The following is a 17414-nucleotide window of genomic DNA, read 5'->3' on the forward strand; positions in this document are numbered from 1 at the left end:
TCTGTCAGCGATCATCTGCTCACTGGGTGAGTCAACAACACAGGTCCCACCCCCTCACTGCCTTCTGCCAATCAGATTCACCCTTCAATTAACACCATCCACCCCACACACTGACAACTCTTTCACATGCTATGGTCACTTTTAAAGCAAAGACATCAGAATTCAGGTGCAGAAATATAAAGATACTTTATTTTTATGATCTCTACATTTAACCCCAGTGTTATGATACCTTCATATTTTTTATTCAACAATAACTTCTTTAAAAAATGTATTTAATTTATGTTGGATTTACTTTCCAAAGTAAGTGAAAAAGATTTTAATTTTTTTACCTATATAAAAATGTGATGGTTATGATACTTGAACAACAATGAGTGGATTAATTAAAATAATAATAATAAAAAAATACCCTTTCTCCCTTAGCGGCCCTTAAAAAAAGTCCTTTAACTCAGTTGGATTTAGCTTATCAATTAAGTTTGTACAACAAAACAAATATAATACTTGCATAGTACCGATACTTGCATAACAATAAGACAAATCAATAATAATAAAATAAAATCTATAACATTATTATTACTAATAATAATAAGGCTACATATAATTATTTATTATCCACTATGTCTAGTATTGGAACCATAGTAATAGATCGATTGGTAAAAAGGTTATGTTTTTATTAGAAAGCAAACAATATGCAGTTCATACATTTCAATGCACTGGGTATGGGCTACATATGAGTACAAACAAAAAAAAGTAATCAAAGACATGTATGTACAACAAACTTATGCTAAGTTGTGTATAAATATTATTTCACTGGTTAACACTTGAGTTGCAGAAACAATTCAAAGAACAGAGTCTGAACAATGACTCGTCAGCGTCCTGCACTGAAAAACTGCACTGAGCACCACAGTCTGAACTAAGCCTTCACATCTCAAGCGCTGCAACGATGACTCAGCGGTTCTCAACCAGGGTGACCTGATCCTCAGAGGTCAGAACATGTCACATGTAAGCTAGTAAAGTATGGAAATACTCAAGTAAAGTACCTCAAAGTTATACTTGAGTGAATGTACCTTTCCACCAATGCCATTTGAGTCTTAATAGGCCTAATACATTTGTCTTATGGTTCGGCAAAAAATAGCAAAAGCCTCCTGGTGAAAACCGCTGATCCACGCAGCAGCTTGTGTCCCTGAATGCATCACACTGACTGTGTAACCTGATTTGAGCACCGTGTTTTGTTAAAGAACAGCGATGAATTAATGAAGTTTGAGACATGAAAGACACAAAAGGAGGAAATAATTGACATCTGCCCTCTAGATGGCGCACTGGAGCTTTTTCACTACCACAGAGAACCTGCAGTCTGGTGAGTCATCAAGAAGAGGTACAACAAAACATGACATACAGTGATGTTATCACATTAAAGTTTCAGGGAAGAAGAATTAGGTCACATAATATCCCAAAAACGTACTCAAAATTTGAACATTTGGCCAAATATGAAAAATAAATACAATACTTTCTACATTATTTTTAGAATAAACTAGATAAAGGTCCTTGTGACCACCATCGTTTTTCAGAGGTCATGTTTTGTCAATATGAATCTCTAATGCGATATCTGAACTCTTCAGATCATCCTCCAATAAAAAGCCAGCACTGCAGAGATTTGCTAATAATCGGTCACACACATTTGCGTCAAGTTAGTGTGTTTCCATCCACCTGTTTTTATGTGTATTTTGAAGTTGAGCAATAAAAAACCTGAATGGAAACACCAGTTGAAATATCTTTAAACTATTAGTTGTTGACTTTTAGTAAACCGTAATCCTTAATCAACAGTTATGAGGAATGAATCTTGACTTAAATTAAGCATGTGAATTAAACAGCACTTATCATTGCAAAGCAGTAAAAAAAACCCACATCAATTCCATTGTGTTTTCCACATCATTATTTAGTGTTCACACTTATTTTGCAAAGGTTTAATGGCTGTGAAGTATTACTGCAACTGTTTCTCTTGATCAACAACACTCCTAATATTTGCACAACAGTAGCTTGCATTTTCTTATGAAAGTCTTCTGGAAATTCTGTAAAAATTTGCAATAAATTTGGACGGAAACTTGACTTTTGTTGACACCAAACAGAGTGTGCTGCCGGAGTGATTCACAATGGGACATTAAAAACACAAGTCCATCATTCTCAAAGTTATGACTGTGTCACAAAATAATCCATATGCAGCTTTTTCCAAACCTCTGCATAATAACAGACCGACTTCAAAGTACTGTGAATTTAGTTTTTATGTTCTGATTCATGGCCAGTGTGATTCAGGAAGGCAGGGAAATCAACTGCATATGTGAAAACATCCTTCAGCTCTTGTTTACCGACATCATTTCCCCGTGCTTTTCCCTTTTGGTTCCGATAGTTCCTGGATTTTGCGTTCACACCAAAAAGAGAACTTAGTTCATGAGAACTTTTCCCCCCTTTTCAGTCCCTGCTAGAGAGCAGGTAATTTCCTGGGGACAAAAAATGTTCCAATTTCTGCTGGGCGGATTGCAAACCATGCCCCGTAAAACTTGGAAAAGTTTTGTGAAGCCGCCATTGTATTTGCTGGCATTAGCATTATTAGTATTAGCATTAGCCCAGCGCACCAACGGAGAGAGAATAACTTATGGCAACACAAAAAAAAACATGGGAGCTTTGGAGTGATGAGGAGGTGTCAGCGTTCAGGCGATTTACTCGGAAGCCAGTCCCCAACTCCGGGGACTTCCGGCCGGGGACTTCGGGTGGCAGTATACGCCGTGAAGTTGTTTGTGGCCTGCCAGTAAACCCAAAGCAGAAGAAGAAGAAGTGACGTCAGCGGCTTCATTTGCCTAATCTTCCCTCAGGGAATTATTCCGGTGTGAACGCGATCTGCTCTTTAGTTTCATGGGGGAACTAAGTGCTGGGAACTAAGTACGGCAAAGTACTTGGTGTGAAAGCGGCTATTGCATTAATACATGCTCTCTGCAGAGAAAATGTACAAATCTACCTTCTGCAGCTTTAAGTTTGATGTCACAATTCAAACACTTGAGTATCGGCAGTCCATCCATATGACGGCCGACCCATGCGAACGCGCTACACCGGCCCAAAACAATCCATTCGGATAAACACACTGCAGCTTCAGAAACTATCCAAGTAAAAGAACCACAAATGTGCCAAAACACATGCAAATGAAGAAACATATTCGCCCAACCTGACAACACATGCTCAGAGTCTATTAAAAGCTCTGCATAAACGAAAACTTGGACATTAAAAAGTGACGCACACTGCTGGGACCGGAGTGCTTGTTGATGTTCAGGGGTTATGAAGTTGGTCCACTGTCACTGTTGGCAGAGTTAGGCCCCATTTACACGGGAACGGAAACGAAAATGAACCGAATTCGATATCAAAAAAGTATTCCGTTCACACGAGACCGCTCGACCCGCTGGAGACGCTGTAGTACATATGCCGGGCCTGCAAGTTGCGCTGTACTTCCGCCACAAAATACACCAAAAGCAGCAAAGAACACTTCCCGAGCATGGTTGCCCTTCTGTTAATTCTCCACGGCGGATTTAGCAGCAGAGGTGGGGAGAGGCAGGGCTCTGGCTGTTTCTCTTTTTCTCCCTCCCAGAGGCAAGCGTTTGCTCCTGCTGTAAATCTCCCCGGTATACCACCAGCAGATGAAAAACACCCACCTTTCCGCCTCTTCCAAGGGACGAGGGAACCGTGCGGCAGAGTTTCCGTTCAAAAAAATGTTCGCCGGTCAACATGTCCTTTAAAGTTGAAATCTTCCGGACAAAATTAGAAAAGTGCTGTCGCTTTAAAACAAATTAATAACGACTCTATATAATAATATAACAATAATACACGGAGCCTCTTTTTTCCTCCCCCTCTCCCACGTGTCTCCGTCAGCAGCAGCTGATCTCTGATCTCTCTCTCCTGTCCGATTAGACTTCACTCGCGTTTATGTCCATATCGATCAAATCTAGCTGGAGGCTCCTGCTGGGTGCACTGTCCTGCGAGATAACGGGACCTGGCTCGAAACACTCGGTTGTTGTTGTTGGGGAAACACATCAGCAATGACACGGGTGACACGGTCACCTTCACAGCTGTGTGCATTACTTTTTAGTGTCCCTGTTTGTGTTGTGTTTTGAGCTAATTTCTTGCGATTTTCTTTTATTTGCTGGTGAAGAACAGGTTTCTTCATTTGCATGTGTTTTAGCACATTGATTTTTTCCCCCTCTTTACATTGTTTTTGAAACTACAGTGCTTTGCTCCTAATGGAAGTAACACTACAGAATAGATGTAATGGAACATATCCTTTACAGTTTCTGAAAACCACAATTAGTCGAACATTCCAGGCTCAAAGACAGGAAGTGAGAGCGATGCAGCATCACACGTTGTTAATACAGGGCCCAGACCTCAGCTTTATGGTTACAAAAATGTGCAAAATAAATACGAGTACAGCTGCATAGGAGGTGCTAAGTCTGAGGAAACATTACTTGGTTTTCCTGAGAAGAAGGTGTAATAAATGGAGGAAAGCGTAAACGGATATATATTGCCATCCTTCTAGAAACCGCAGGATGAGCACACAAACGTCATTGCTTCAAGAACTCCTCTTCATAGTCATAAATCTGGCTCTTGTTCTCCATAGCTCAAATGTTTCTACATCCGAAGAAGTCCATGCCGATGTAGCGGGGATAGCCCTCCAAAGAGTTCATGCCAATGGGATCGAACTTCCAGTACTGTCGACCTCGGACAAAGTGAGCGTAGCCTGAAAGATAAAATAAAACATTCTGTGTAAATAAATCAGATCCCAACAAACCAACTAGCTTATAAAACAAAAAAAAGAAAGATATCTGGATTATCTATGAATCCCTGGGGAACATTTTCAGATAGGAACTCTTTAACTTGGTTAGTTTTGCCTTGGACCGTACCGTAGACGTCCCTGAAGGTGGCATCCACCTCGTCAGGGATGCCGCTCCAGTCCTTCATGCTGCGCGGGTAGACGGACTCCACCCTCTGCTCTCGGGGGCTGAACCTCCAGTAGCTACCCGACTTGAAGAAGTAGGTGTTGTAGTTGGAATCGTGGCCCCAACGCAGCGCCGCCTGGATCCCAGACACCGACAGACCCAAACTCCTGATGGACTCCGGCCCTCGGATCTGCATCTCGGCATCGAACACCCAGTAATTCTCACCTGCCCCGAGAGAGAGATCTTGAACAATGCCATTTATTTCTAGAGCTTTTTAGCCCTGTCTATACAACTCAAGACTATACCCCAGGAAGATGTTAAAAGACGGTGGAAACGATTTAGAGGTTTGGCGAAGAATATAAATATATGACAAAAAAGAGCAATTAGGGCTCTTGGGAATTAACTCAAAAGATCCCAAAAGGTCCTTATTCCTATCACTAGTAATCTGACTTCAATTTATGTTTATGGCCCTCATAGTGAGGAATGGGACTGACATATGTTTGAAGGAAACATTTCACCTTAACCACATCTAATGGAAATACACACAAACAACTCTACAGCTCTGTGTTAATTACCACTTAGCACCAGTTTAAACTTGCCCAAGGCTGCTTGATACTTGGTGACTGCTGCACTCACATGAAACCTTTAACCACATAACAGCACAGCTCAGACCGTCGTCAATGCCCACCTTGAAAGAACCAAATATTCCCTGACTTGTCTTCAAAGGCGGCGTCGATGTTGTTGGGAATCCCCCTCCAGTGACGGGACGCCAGCGCTGGGTAACCGCTTTCCAGATGCCCGTCTCTGATCCGCCACACGTAGCCCGACTTGAAGAAGAACAGCTCCCCTCGGATCATAGACACGGCATCAAAGTCCGTCTGGCAGGCGTCAGGCTGAAAATGAGACACAAGTGTAAAGTTTCTTCCAAGATGTTTTTTTTGCAGCAGTATGGAGTGTTAAGGAGCCGTTTTATTGTCTGAAAGGATCCCAAAATAACGTCCGGTAAAATACCTCTCGGTTACAACTTAGAAGAAACTGTTTCCAAGTGCTTATAACTAAATAATGACTTTTTACCATTATTTATCATTTTTGGTTAAAATACCCCCCTGAATGAAGTGGTGAAGTTTCAATGATGCTTGCTTTTTTTTAACAGTGTGTGACCACAGGAACCACTGTGGGATAAAGGGATAAGGCTGGTGGTCTATTCTATATTTCTCTTGTCAACAAAGACCATTGAAAAAACGAATGATCAACCATATTCCCCACGGATATCCTTTTCCTCTGTGTCATAGGGCTCCATTGAGTTCCAGAACATCAGTGAGCCGCATGTACTGCACCAAATGGGGATTAATCCTCTGCTTGATAAAATCCCCAACAAAAAAACGATTTACCCCTGTTTGAGTAACTTTTATTCATTTTAAAGATTCATGTCTTCAGTAAGAACTACTGTGATTGGTCCTAGACGTTGGTTGGTTTTATTTGATGTCAATATTCATTAGAGCATGGCACCTAATTTGTCCTTTGGAGTTTCTTGAAGTGAGCTCAACTCGATAAAAAGAGACTTTCTGCAACCAAGCGTGACATTGTTAAAAGCTGCTCAACAAAACAAACAAGCTTACAAGACACGATCAATCAAGCTTATGCTTCTGTTAGGGTTTATCACCAATGGTGCTTAATCCGCCACTGAAAAAAGTCCCCTTCAAAAGCACAATACCTTCCTGATTCACTTCCATAAAAATTAAAGTGACCAGCTGTTCAAGGAAATGACTGAGCATTTTTTTCCTTTATTACAAATGAAACTCCATTTGCTCTAGCTGTTTTAGGTAGGAACCAATGGGATTGGAGCTGAGAGCTACATACAGGAAGTCAGAAAGACATAGGAACACATTGTTGGTTTTGGTCCTTTCATAGGATTTGTTGACAATAAGAACATTATTATAGTTATTTTGAGTTGTTTTGAACTGGTTATTGTAATGTTGCGTCAGCTCCACTCACATTAGCGACGATCTCGTTAGTCTCGGGGTTGGATGGAGGTGGAGGGGAGGGTGGCGGTGAGGGCAGGACCTGTGGTTGAGCTCCATACAGGTACTGGATGCCCCGCTTGTCATCCTCGCTCAGCCTCAGAGGGTAGGAGAAGGTGTAGTATGCGGACATGATGGCCCCAGGCTCGCGAGAGTGCTGCAGGCCAAGGACGTGCCCGAACTCATGGGCGGCAACCTGGAGAAGGTCTGTGCCTACAGGAGGGAGGGGGGGGGGGGGGGGGGTGAGAGACGAGTCAGAGGATGCAAAACCACAGATGGCTCAAATGGCGTCTGGAAATAGTTTGCTTTGACCTGCTTGCAGTAGCAGATTTAGCTATCTGAGATGATACAGTGCCAACAAGGAGTCATTAAAAAGCCCCTCGCTGTTGACTAACTTCCCCTTCTTCCTCTCCATGACCTGAGAACACCTCATGTTACAGATGTGTCACATATCATTGACTGTTCATAGTTGCCCCCATGTGAACTCAGCTTGTGAGATCTTTCCATCCTAGAAAGGTTATAACTAAAATCATTGCTGGATTTAGAGATATTGTTGCTTTTTTACATTTAGTAGGCTACATGGCTTTGGTGAATACTCATTTCTGAGCAATGAAGCTTGCAATGTCTTATCTTCAGGAAGATAGTCTGATATTTGGCAGTAAATAATAACCAGCACGATATAAATCTTATTGTCTAAAGTGATTGTATGTGCTTTTTCTATTTTAAATGGTATTTTGATTTCCTTGGGCAGTCATGAAAGTCATATTTTGCCTGTTTTACATTTCTTGAATTGATTCATAATAATCATTGCATTTCAGTGTTTCTAATTATACATATTCTTATATAATACTTCTAAAATAGTAATATAACCTTTGTATTCACTTTTAAAAACCCATGCTCTGCAACTACTACTTTCTCAACAATACATGGTTAGTTCATATTTAATCACATTGTTTATCTGTTACCATTTGCATCTTTATAGTGTCGTTGACATATTAAAGGAAAAACCTGAATTAAAGTGTTGAGAAACATAACCAGGGAAATTTAGAGCCTGCTAGTTTTTTCAGGTCAGGTCATTCACTTTGATGACGTCACCTAACATCCAAAACATCTGGATTTGCCGCCACTTCCCTGACCACCTCTTTATGTCAGTCATCCATTCTCCACTTGGCCTCCCTGCACCTCTTCTTCCCTCATGATGGTATTTGCTTGGTACCAGTTTTTTCTTTACTCATTTTCTGATACCTCTTTTCTAAACTTTCAAATTCCTTGTATGGGTACACATACTGTAATTGGCCCAAAAAGTCGACACAGTAAACACATAGTACCATGAATTGTATTAATGATTTATATTCATATTTATATATTTTTTTCTAAATTCTGTCGAATAAACCCTCACCCATGTGGTTTCCGAGGGTCCAGGACTCGTCATAGTCGAAGTGAATGTCACCTTGTCGGTGGGTTTTGGGGAAAAATGCGTGAGCGAGAATCCCACCCGGGCCATCGAAGGGAAGGTTGTCTCCATGCCAGTACCTGCAATCCCATAAATGAAACGTTCTGATGAGCACAAGAGCCACTCTGAAGGTTTACAGCATGATGAATTTTTTAAGTGAAACTTTATGGATGAAAAAACAAGTTGATGAGGTTGCTGTCAGAAAACCCATTAATATTAAGTTAATAATAACAAAGGAAAAACACATTTCCTTATCTGAAATTATAGTTAAATAACTAAACAGGCATGTTAAATGAAATCTAAGGCTTTATGGTTTGACTTCCAATCATTTGGTGAAATAAAACATAAGTCTTATTGTATTTTGCCATAAATTGAAGAGGTCCTCTGATGTTTTTTTTGGGGGGGGGGGGGGGGTTCCCTATAGTGTGTTTTAGTGCATGTAAATGGACTGCAATGGCTAAAATCCCAAAGTTCCCTCCAGAGGGAGTTTCCAACTTATACAAAATACACTTATAGGCGCTTTCACACCGCAGTACTTTTCCCACAAAGGTTCATGAGAACTTAGTTCATGAGAACGCTTTAGTTCTCATGAACTAAGTACAGATCGCGTTCACACCGGAATAAGTCCCTGGGGGAGGATTAGGCAAATGAAGCCGCTGACGTCACTTCTTCTTCTTCTGCTTTGGGTTTACTGGCAGGCCGCAAACAACTTCACGGCGTATACTGCCGCCCAAAGTCCCCGGCCGGAAGTCCCCGGAGTTGGGGACTGGCTGAAGCCTTTCGAGTAAATCGCCAGAACGCCGACACCTCCTCATCTCCACCGCTCCCATGTTTTCTTTTGTGTTGCCATAAGTTAGTCTCTCTGCGTTTGTGCGCTGGGCTAATGCTAATAATGCTAATGCGAGGATAATAAAATGGCGGCTTCACAAAACCTATTTGGAGTTTTACGGGGCGTGGTTTGCAATCCGCCCAGCCAATCAGAAATAGGAACCTTTTTCTGGAAAAGGGGTAAAAAGGTTCTCATGAACAAATCTTTGTTTCCGGATTTTTTTTGTGTGAGCGCAACATTTCGGAACTATATTGGAACTAAAGTGGGAAAAGTACTGCGGAGTGAAAGCGCCTTATGTCAGGTTTATTTCAATATCTTACATTGCCACGTAAAATGTGTAGGAGTGCCAATAGAAGTGTGAGTGTTACATAGTGATGTCACTATGTTACAGAAGTCAATAAAGGAGTCCAATGGAGGTGTTTGAGGCTGGGTGGGGAGTGTGTGAGGGAACTTTGGGATTTTAGCCATTGTAGACCATTTACATGCACACACTACAGGAGAGGGAAACCCTAAAAGCATATGGTTAACTGTAACTGTAAAGGATTAATTGTGAAAATGTCATACCGTTGCTACCCTAAATTGCTAAACTTTTGATAATTATCAGTAGACAGAAATTACAGCAGAGGCCGATTGGAATGTGATAAGAGCTGCAGATACTTGATCTTGATAGTCAAAGGATCACAAAAATGTATACAGGTATTCCTGAGGGGAATATGAGAGCATGATTCAAATGGCATGCTAATGCACCCAATGGAGATATTTCCATCTTGAACAAAGTTGCAAAAATAATGTATTTTGTATTTTATGTCATAGCACATTAATTCATTTTGCAATCATATCTTTTTTTTTTTACTTAAAACATATAGCATGCGTTACTTTTCCTTTATAATTACTTCTAAAATATGCTTTTCCCCCCACATCCCGGTCTCCCACCTTGTGAAGTCGATCCGGATGTCGGCCTTCCCACTGTGGATCTCGGTGAAGGTGAGCGGGGTGACGTCACTCCAGATTTTCAGCGCTTCCCGAAAGACACGTCGAACCTTCTCCTCGCCTATCTGCCAGGGAAACCGAACTATCCTGCGGGAGATCAGTGCAGGTGTCACACACACACACACACACACACACACACACACACACACACACTCACGCAGGATATACAGTAGGGAAGCAGAGAGGGACCACCAGCCTTGCATGCCTCCCTCTAATCTGATATCTGTCTCATCAGCGGGGAGGTGTTCTGTTACTGACACCCCCAGGCTCCCTTTCCTTTTAAATAAAACCACCCATGTGATAAATAGGAACAAGAACATAAACCTCCTTATTTAACAAACAGGACTCTAAATATGTATTAATCATATAGAATTAATGTAGACCAATCGTTGTAGTAGTTTCACGCTTTGTAAATTATTCTGATATGCGTGTGAGGAATGGACAACCACTCTCTACGGGTGAAGTACGGAGCTGTCAGGACGTGCCTGTGTAGCGCTTCCAGCTATAGCACGGTTGCAAATTGCCACTTGCAAGCACAGATTGAGATTTTGGCACAATGATGCTAAAACTGAAGAGCTGACTCTTCAAAAAGACAGAGATTAAACAAAACAAGATACAACATGTTGATTAAACAGGGTTTGAGTTGTTGTTAGGCAGATTTTTTATCTTTGCAAAGGGCCAGGCTAGCTGATTACCATTTCCACTCACTATGCTAAGCTAGGCTAACGTGTCATGACTCCAGATGTGTACTCAGGCACGGCGTTAATAAAGTTTTCTCACTCAAAGAAATAGCAAAAAATAGCATACATGCCAACCTTTCCAAATCCAAAAGAGGTAGGTTTGCGCGCTGCAAATGTGCATGCCCAAATTAGGTAATCAGAAGAAATGTAACCCCATTAATTACATGTATAAACCATGTATTTAACATATATTGCATCATTTTATGCATTTTTCAGAAAAAGAGGTAGTTTGGTAAATAGTGATATCAACAACATGTCTGGTCTGTAAAATGCCCGAAAAGTAAAAGAATGGGAGATAAATATCCCAAAGTCTCCACATTTTATTATATTTTTTAATGTGTTTCTGGTCTTCTTTCAGTTGAGACAGTGTAGATGAAGGATGTGTCAGGATGTAGAACTCTTGTGTGAACATTGGATAAACAAGCCAGGTTCATATTCTTGTTTCATGTTGTTGACATATTAGTCAAAGGTTTGCACAGAGCGAAATATCTTTGTGTTGCGCCATAAATCAGAAAATACTGCATTAAAAAAGTAATTTCCTGTTTTTCTACTGATAAAGTGTGATATAAATAATGTACAGGCTTTCAGATTGCTGTAGTTCACTAAACAGAGACATTAACGACATGTTTGGTGTTGAAAATGTCAGAAAAAGTGAAAGAATGGGAGATAAATATCCCCAAATCTCAAAATTGTATTATATTGTGTGTGTGTTTGTGGTCCTCTTTCAGTTGAGACACTGTAGGATGCTTCCGGAAAAGACCAAACACTGGATGTCTTTCAGGAGCCAACATGTGTTTTCGAGACAATTATATTAACGGTGAAATCCTGCAGGACTCAAATGCCTCGTATGCCTGTATTAACCAACAATTCAATCTGTTCCTTTAACTTATAGGTGTTAATTCTGGATATGATTGTTTCTTGTTGATTAAAGGTTTCCAGATAACCTCATTATTAGCTAGTCCCTTCAGGGATCTTTGGTGTAAAAATATAAAGTTAACATTTGCTGCATCATTTTATGGCACAACTTCAGAACATGTTACCTGTAAGATTTTTTTCTGGCTGGCAGGCAGTTCTTGTCTTTCATCATGCATGAAGGGTCAAAAGGGACAGGAAGCAGCAGGGTTTATGGGAAATGTGGTCTTAATTTAGAGAAATCTCTAGCAATAAAAATACAACTGTTGTTCATGTCATTCCCTGTCTCAGTTATCCATAAAGCATATACTTTAAGGCGACAGGAAGAGTTACATTTCCTGAACATTTTTCATTTAAACCGCACATTTAAATTTGATACTAAAAGTAATAATTACAAGACAAGAAAAAACGTTTGACCATAATGTAAAGTGTGCAGCAAGACTCATGCAAAGGTGCTTACATTTGTTCAGACTGACTTCAGTTTGCATATGGACTTTGCTCAGTGCAAAGTTCACATAAGTGTAAATATTGAGCTTATCACTTTTTGTTATCCTAAGATTAAAGAGGTTATATTTTCCTAAATATGACCTACATTGCTTAGCCTTGAAAGGGGAATTACACTAGTTTTTTTTTTTTAAATAACAATGATGCAAAGCTGCTCACTGTAGTTTTGTCAAACAGCAAGAGGAAGTAGTGCACAGTTGGAGACTATTTTCAGTGGGGGAGCTACACATTTGAGGATCATGTATTTCTTAATTGTTACATAATGACATCACTATGTAACACTTGCGTTCTATTGGCTATCGCTCCAACACATTTCCCACACATCTATTAGTGGTTGACCAATTATAACAGGCTAGCTAACCAATCGGAGCAGACTGGGCTCTGGTTTCAGACAGAGGGTGCATAATGCACAGGCAGTATGAGAAAAATGAAGAGCTTTTTTTAACATTAAAGCATGTACAAATGTCATTTGTAGAGGCACAAAATACAAATATGAACCTGAAAATGAGCAGCATAGGGCCCTTTAAAAAAAAGAACAGAATCGCATTAGTTTGCGGCCGGTGCTGCCTCCCCCCCTCTCTCTCGCTCTGTGTTAATATATACTGTTGCGTTAAAGAATGGCCACAATGAAAGAGACCCCAGGAGACACAGACAGAGAGGCAGCCGCCAACAGAGCACTGCCAGACGCGCGGTGGTGCCAAGTCCTTAGATGAAAGCAAAGCATCACCCCTTTGTCCAAATTATAATTTTAAGACTTCCTTTTCTATATTACTATATATAGAACTATATATATATAGTATATAAGCCCTCCCGTGTTGCATGTTTTTTCCTTGAGTCTATCATTAAGTTGGTCTGAAAACTGCCTGAAATGGAGTCATCGTTTTGCCTAATGAAGTGATTCTTTAAACCAGCAATATCTTCTTTTTTTTTGCGATACTGGGGCAGCAGTAACAATTTCTTATTGACAATTTACATTAGAATGGTTAAGTTGCAAGAAAAAGCTTCTAATTGCACATCCGGTAGTTTAAGACGACATATTCTGAAAATGTTCATTTTGATATGTCTCCATGCTTTAATGTTCAAAAAGCTCTTTATTTCTGCAGCACCTCTTTTCCCCTTCTGTCTGAAACCAGAGCCCAGTCTGCTCTGATTGGTTAGCTGGCCGGCTCTGTTGTTATTGGTCAACCACTTAGAGATGTCGGGTCCCTTAGCCTATCAAGTACAATGTGTTAGAGCGCTAGCCTATACAAGCGCAATTGTTACATAGTGAGTAAATTATGTCACAGAAGAAAACAGGCGTTTCAGGCAGTGTGTGGAAGAGAGAAAAAAAACAATATAACACACAGCAGATACACACACACATTATTATTGACCTTATCCAACTATCAGATTTGGCCTCGCCAGAGTTAGAAATCCTGGTTAAACTACCTATTTTACAAAGAAATCACATAAAGAATTGGGGCACAAAATATTCATATCGGATGGCTAGGGTCCTTCCTTTAGAGTGCAAGCCTCTGTTTCACGGAAAGAGAGCAACAAACGTCCCTCTTCTCTTGCAAACATAAAAAAGAAAAATCAATGACAATTCCTGAATGTGTTTTCATTCCATCTCACCATGATATCTATTGACCCACCACAGCCAACCCACAATGAAATGTTGTGCTTTCTAGAATTAGGGTATTCTGTATCGGCGCCTGGTATGTACCTGTAGGTGAGGTCTGTCTTCTCTAAACGTCCTCCGTACAGGACGAAGCGTCTCTGTCGCCCCCGATAATGCACCTCCTTATGGGCGGGGTAGTCTGGTACTCCACAGCGTGGTCGGTTCCATGTGTTAGAGGTGTTGGCCTGCAAACTTGTCTCCTTTACAAAGTCCTGAGTGTGAGAAAGCTTCCCCCTCTTCTTCAGGTCGGGGAACTTTTCAGACAACTGTAAGAACAATAGTGGTCAACAGATAGTTGTTTTTAACAAATAAATTAAACACGTAAATACTTTGAAAAATATGTCACTGTGTGTCATCTATTTGTCTTTTGTGCGTGTAGTGGCCAATTATGCAAAATACAAAGTTCCAAGGGCACTAAGCCTACAAGGCGAATTCGAGTGTTCACTGGCGTTTAAAACATCCAAATACCTTCAATGAAAACCATAGTCCCAGGTATGCGTCCTGAGGGTTTTATTCACTTACTATTCCATAGATCTGTTGGCGGTCCACTACCGACTTACTCTACAACACTTTTAACCTCATATAAATAAATACACAGGCATGTGGACACGTCCGGGCAAAAACGTTTTCAACTACGTGGTAGACTTCCAATTGTGGTAGTGGTAGTGGTAATGCGTCATTTTATACTCATAGACTTGCGCACTAGAGTCTGCTTTTCCGTAAACAATAACAAACATAAACCTTGAGCAGTCCATAAACAAACAAAACGGTTTGTTTATAACTCTATTATTATCCAATTCATTTAACCTCACCAAACATAAATATTTACCATAAATATCAATACGCCTGACTGGCTCTTACAGTGCGGTATTCCTGTACGGTGGCCGACAAAAAACGCGCTACAACGGCCCAGAACATTTCAACTACGAGAAATTCGCTGCACTTTCCAAACGATGCAAATAAATAAACATAATTTAGCCAAAACACATGCAAATGAAGAAACTTCTTCACCAACTTCACAAAACATGCGCATTTTATTAAAAAAAAGCTGCATAAACAAAAAGGTGCAAATAAAAAAAACTCTGCAAGAAGCTCAATACACAACAGAAAAGGGGACAAAATAGCAACAAACAAAACTTATGTATGCTTATGGTCAAATAAGCTCACTTTTATAAAAAGAGGTACCAATGAGCCTCATAACTGTCGGTTTCCACATGGATCAGTTTTTATTCTGAGACAGGAGCTTCAGTTACAGGTGTCACAAGCAGCAACTAGCCTTCTCAATTTTGGACTATTAATTCCATCAAAATGCACCATGGTTAAACTTGAAATGAATTGAATTAACCTTAAAAATGTCACGGTATTTAAATGCTAAAAATGTTAAAGATAAAAGGTTTAAGTGGAAGAAAAAAAAAGATGAGGGGGAAATTACAAAGAGAAATCATCATGAAGTAAATACAAAAAAAGGGAGAAAAAGAAAGTATACGAGGAAGTGAAGGCGAATCAGCTTCATTTTGGACTCTGGAGGAACACACTCAAAATCGTATTCCCCGGTTTAAGAGATTACTATCAGTTACACCCCCACCACTCCCCCAATCCAGAGGAAATGGCTCTGCTCATTTCCACTGGCGCAAATTACAGAGGAGCGCCTCCTCTGTACCACATCTGCAGTGCTACACCACTGCTGGCATTTCCTTTCCTCTGCCACTCAGAACAACCTGTTGGGAAGACACTGTCAATTTCTTTTGTAGAAATTAAATAATCAGATTCAGTGGAGTTCTTTATTTCATAATCCTGTGAGGATTTTAGCTGATATTGATATCTTTCTGAAAAAATTGCAGTACCAAAGATGTCCATGGTAATAGATTAATTAATTTGATTAATTAGTGGAAAGGTATATGTACATTTACTATTCAAGTAGGCCTAATAATTCAACATACTTCAATTTTAATAGATAGATTTCCATTTTGTTCTACTTTTATTATTATAATTTATTTATACTTCTTTTGATTTTTTTACTACTCAACTATGGAAATTAATTTATAACTTTGTTTTAAAAGTACCAGGTAAATATAGCTTATTTTCAATATTTAAATGACTATTATTATGAATTCCCCCCCCCCTTTGGATTAGCTGGTGAAATAATCAAAATAGTTGTACAAAGGGTACAAAAATGATTGTATTTCAGGACAAACTTTCCCACAACCAAACCCAGACATGTCTTGACTTATAGTTTGAATAATGACATAATTTCCCCAAATCTACGGTGGCTGACCTGTGAAAACATTGGCCCCTGTTGGCCACCGTACAACCATCAAATAAAAGAGTTTTCTAAAAAGTAGTGTGACCTCATTTATGTGTGAACAAAAATATGTACGCGGATGACATTTAATAATAGATAGACCTTTCAACTCTTCAGACTTAAAACCAAATATTTGACATGAACCCTACAAAAACGCAAAACCCAATTCACAAGAGCAAAATATTAAAAAAAATAATTGTCATTGTCATCAGGTTTTTCAGTTGTGTTTGAACGAGGCTGCCTCACTCAGCTCTACATGACTCAAACTGTTTCGTTGTTGTAGGTGAAGGGGAACAAAACCCAGCAGGATTCATGGAATGTGCTCCAGACTGCAGAAACACACAGTGACTGATGGGTCTGGGTCACAGAACCCCCCCACCCACCCCCTGTGTTTAACTTTGTTTAAACGACATGTAAGCTGCTTGTTTTGTTGCACAAAGCACTTACCCGCATCAGGGGGGATGTTTCTGCTCATTACCTACGGTTTTCTTAAATGGCTTGTTAGTGTTGTAATGAGTGGGCCTCAGAAAAATGGCTGCTTGTTTGCATGGCAGCTTATTTCTTCTGAAATCTGATCTAAGGGGCCTGTTATCTGTCGTTCTGATAACAAAATCCTCAGATAAACAACAAAGCCCTTAAAACAGGTCTGACATGTATCAATCTAAAGCCTGTAGACATGAATGTGCTTGTCTGAGTACACAAGTACAGCATTTTATACCCTGGGGGTATCGCCTCTATATACTGTAGGTGAGCCTATACAGGCCTGCTGCGTCTATTGAGGTCACTGAGTTCATGCCCCCAGTGTTGTTCATCCAAATCTGGATTTTACTGATCAGAAGAAAAACAAATATAGATGTGGATTGGCGTCATAAGATGTTTAGACTAGGTTCTGCACTGAAATGAAAATGAACTCCCTTTGTTCAAGTGAAGTTGTAGTTTGTTGTCAGTCCAAAATGTCCTTATTTCATCCTATTAAGATTTGGGTGAAATTGCCATAATTAACATATTCATTATTCAGTACAGCCAAAAACAC

At 40.0% G+C, this 17414-nt stretch overlaps 1 protein-coding gene across 1 annotated transcript in view; it reads right to left on the minus strand.

The window, feature by feature from the left end:
• Positions 1-651: 651 nt before the first annotated feature.
• mmp11a (matrix metallopeptidase 11a) overlaps positions 652-17414 on the minus strand; it is a 47643-nt gene continuing 30880 nt past the window's right edge. Inside the window, exons 2-8 of the mRNA XM_079687622.1 lie at positions 14125-14345; positions 10207-10350; positions 8391-8524; positions 6966-7204; positions 5659-5863; positions 4935-5195; positions 652-4771 (exon numbers count right to left, since the gene is read on the minus strand). Of these exons, the coding sequence (XP_079543748.1) occupies positions 4653-4771; positions 4935-5195; positions 5659-5863; positions 6966-7204; positions 8391-8524; positions 10207-10350; positions 14125-14345 (1323 nt within the window). The 3' untranslated portion in view covers positions 652-4652. The remainder of the gene's footprint in view (positions 4772-4934; positions 5196-5658; positions 5864-6965; positions 7205-8390; positions 8525-10206; positions 10351-14124; positions 14346-17414) is intronic.

The sequence above is a fragment of the Notothenia rossii genome, assembly GCF_949606895.1.
Source record: "Notothenia rossii genome assembly, chromosome: 6".
Taxonomy (NCBI): domain Eukaryota; kingdom Metazoa; phylum Chordata; class Actinopteri; order Perciformes; family Nototheniidae; genus Notothenia; species Notothenia rossii.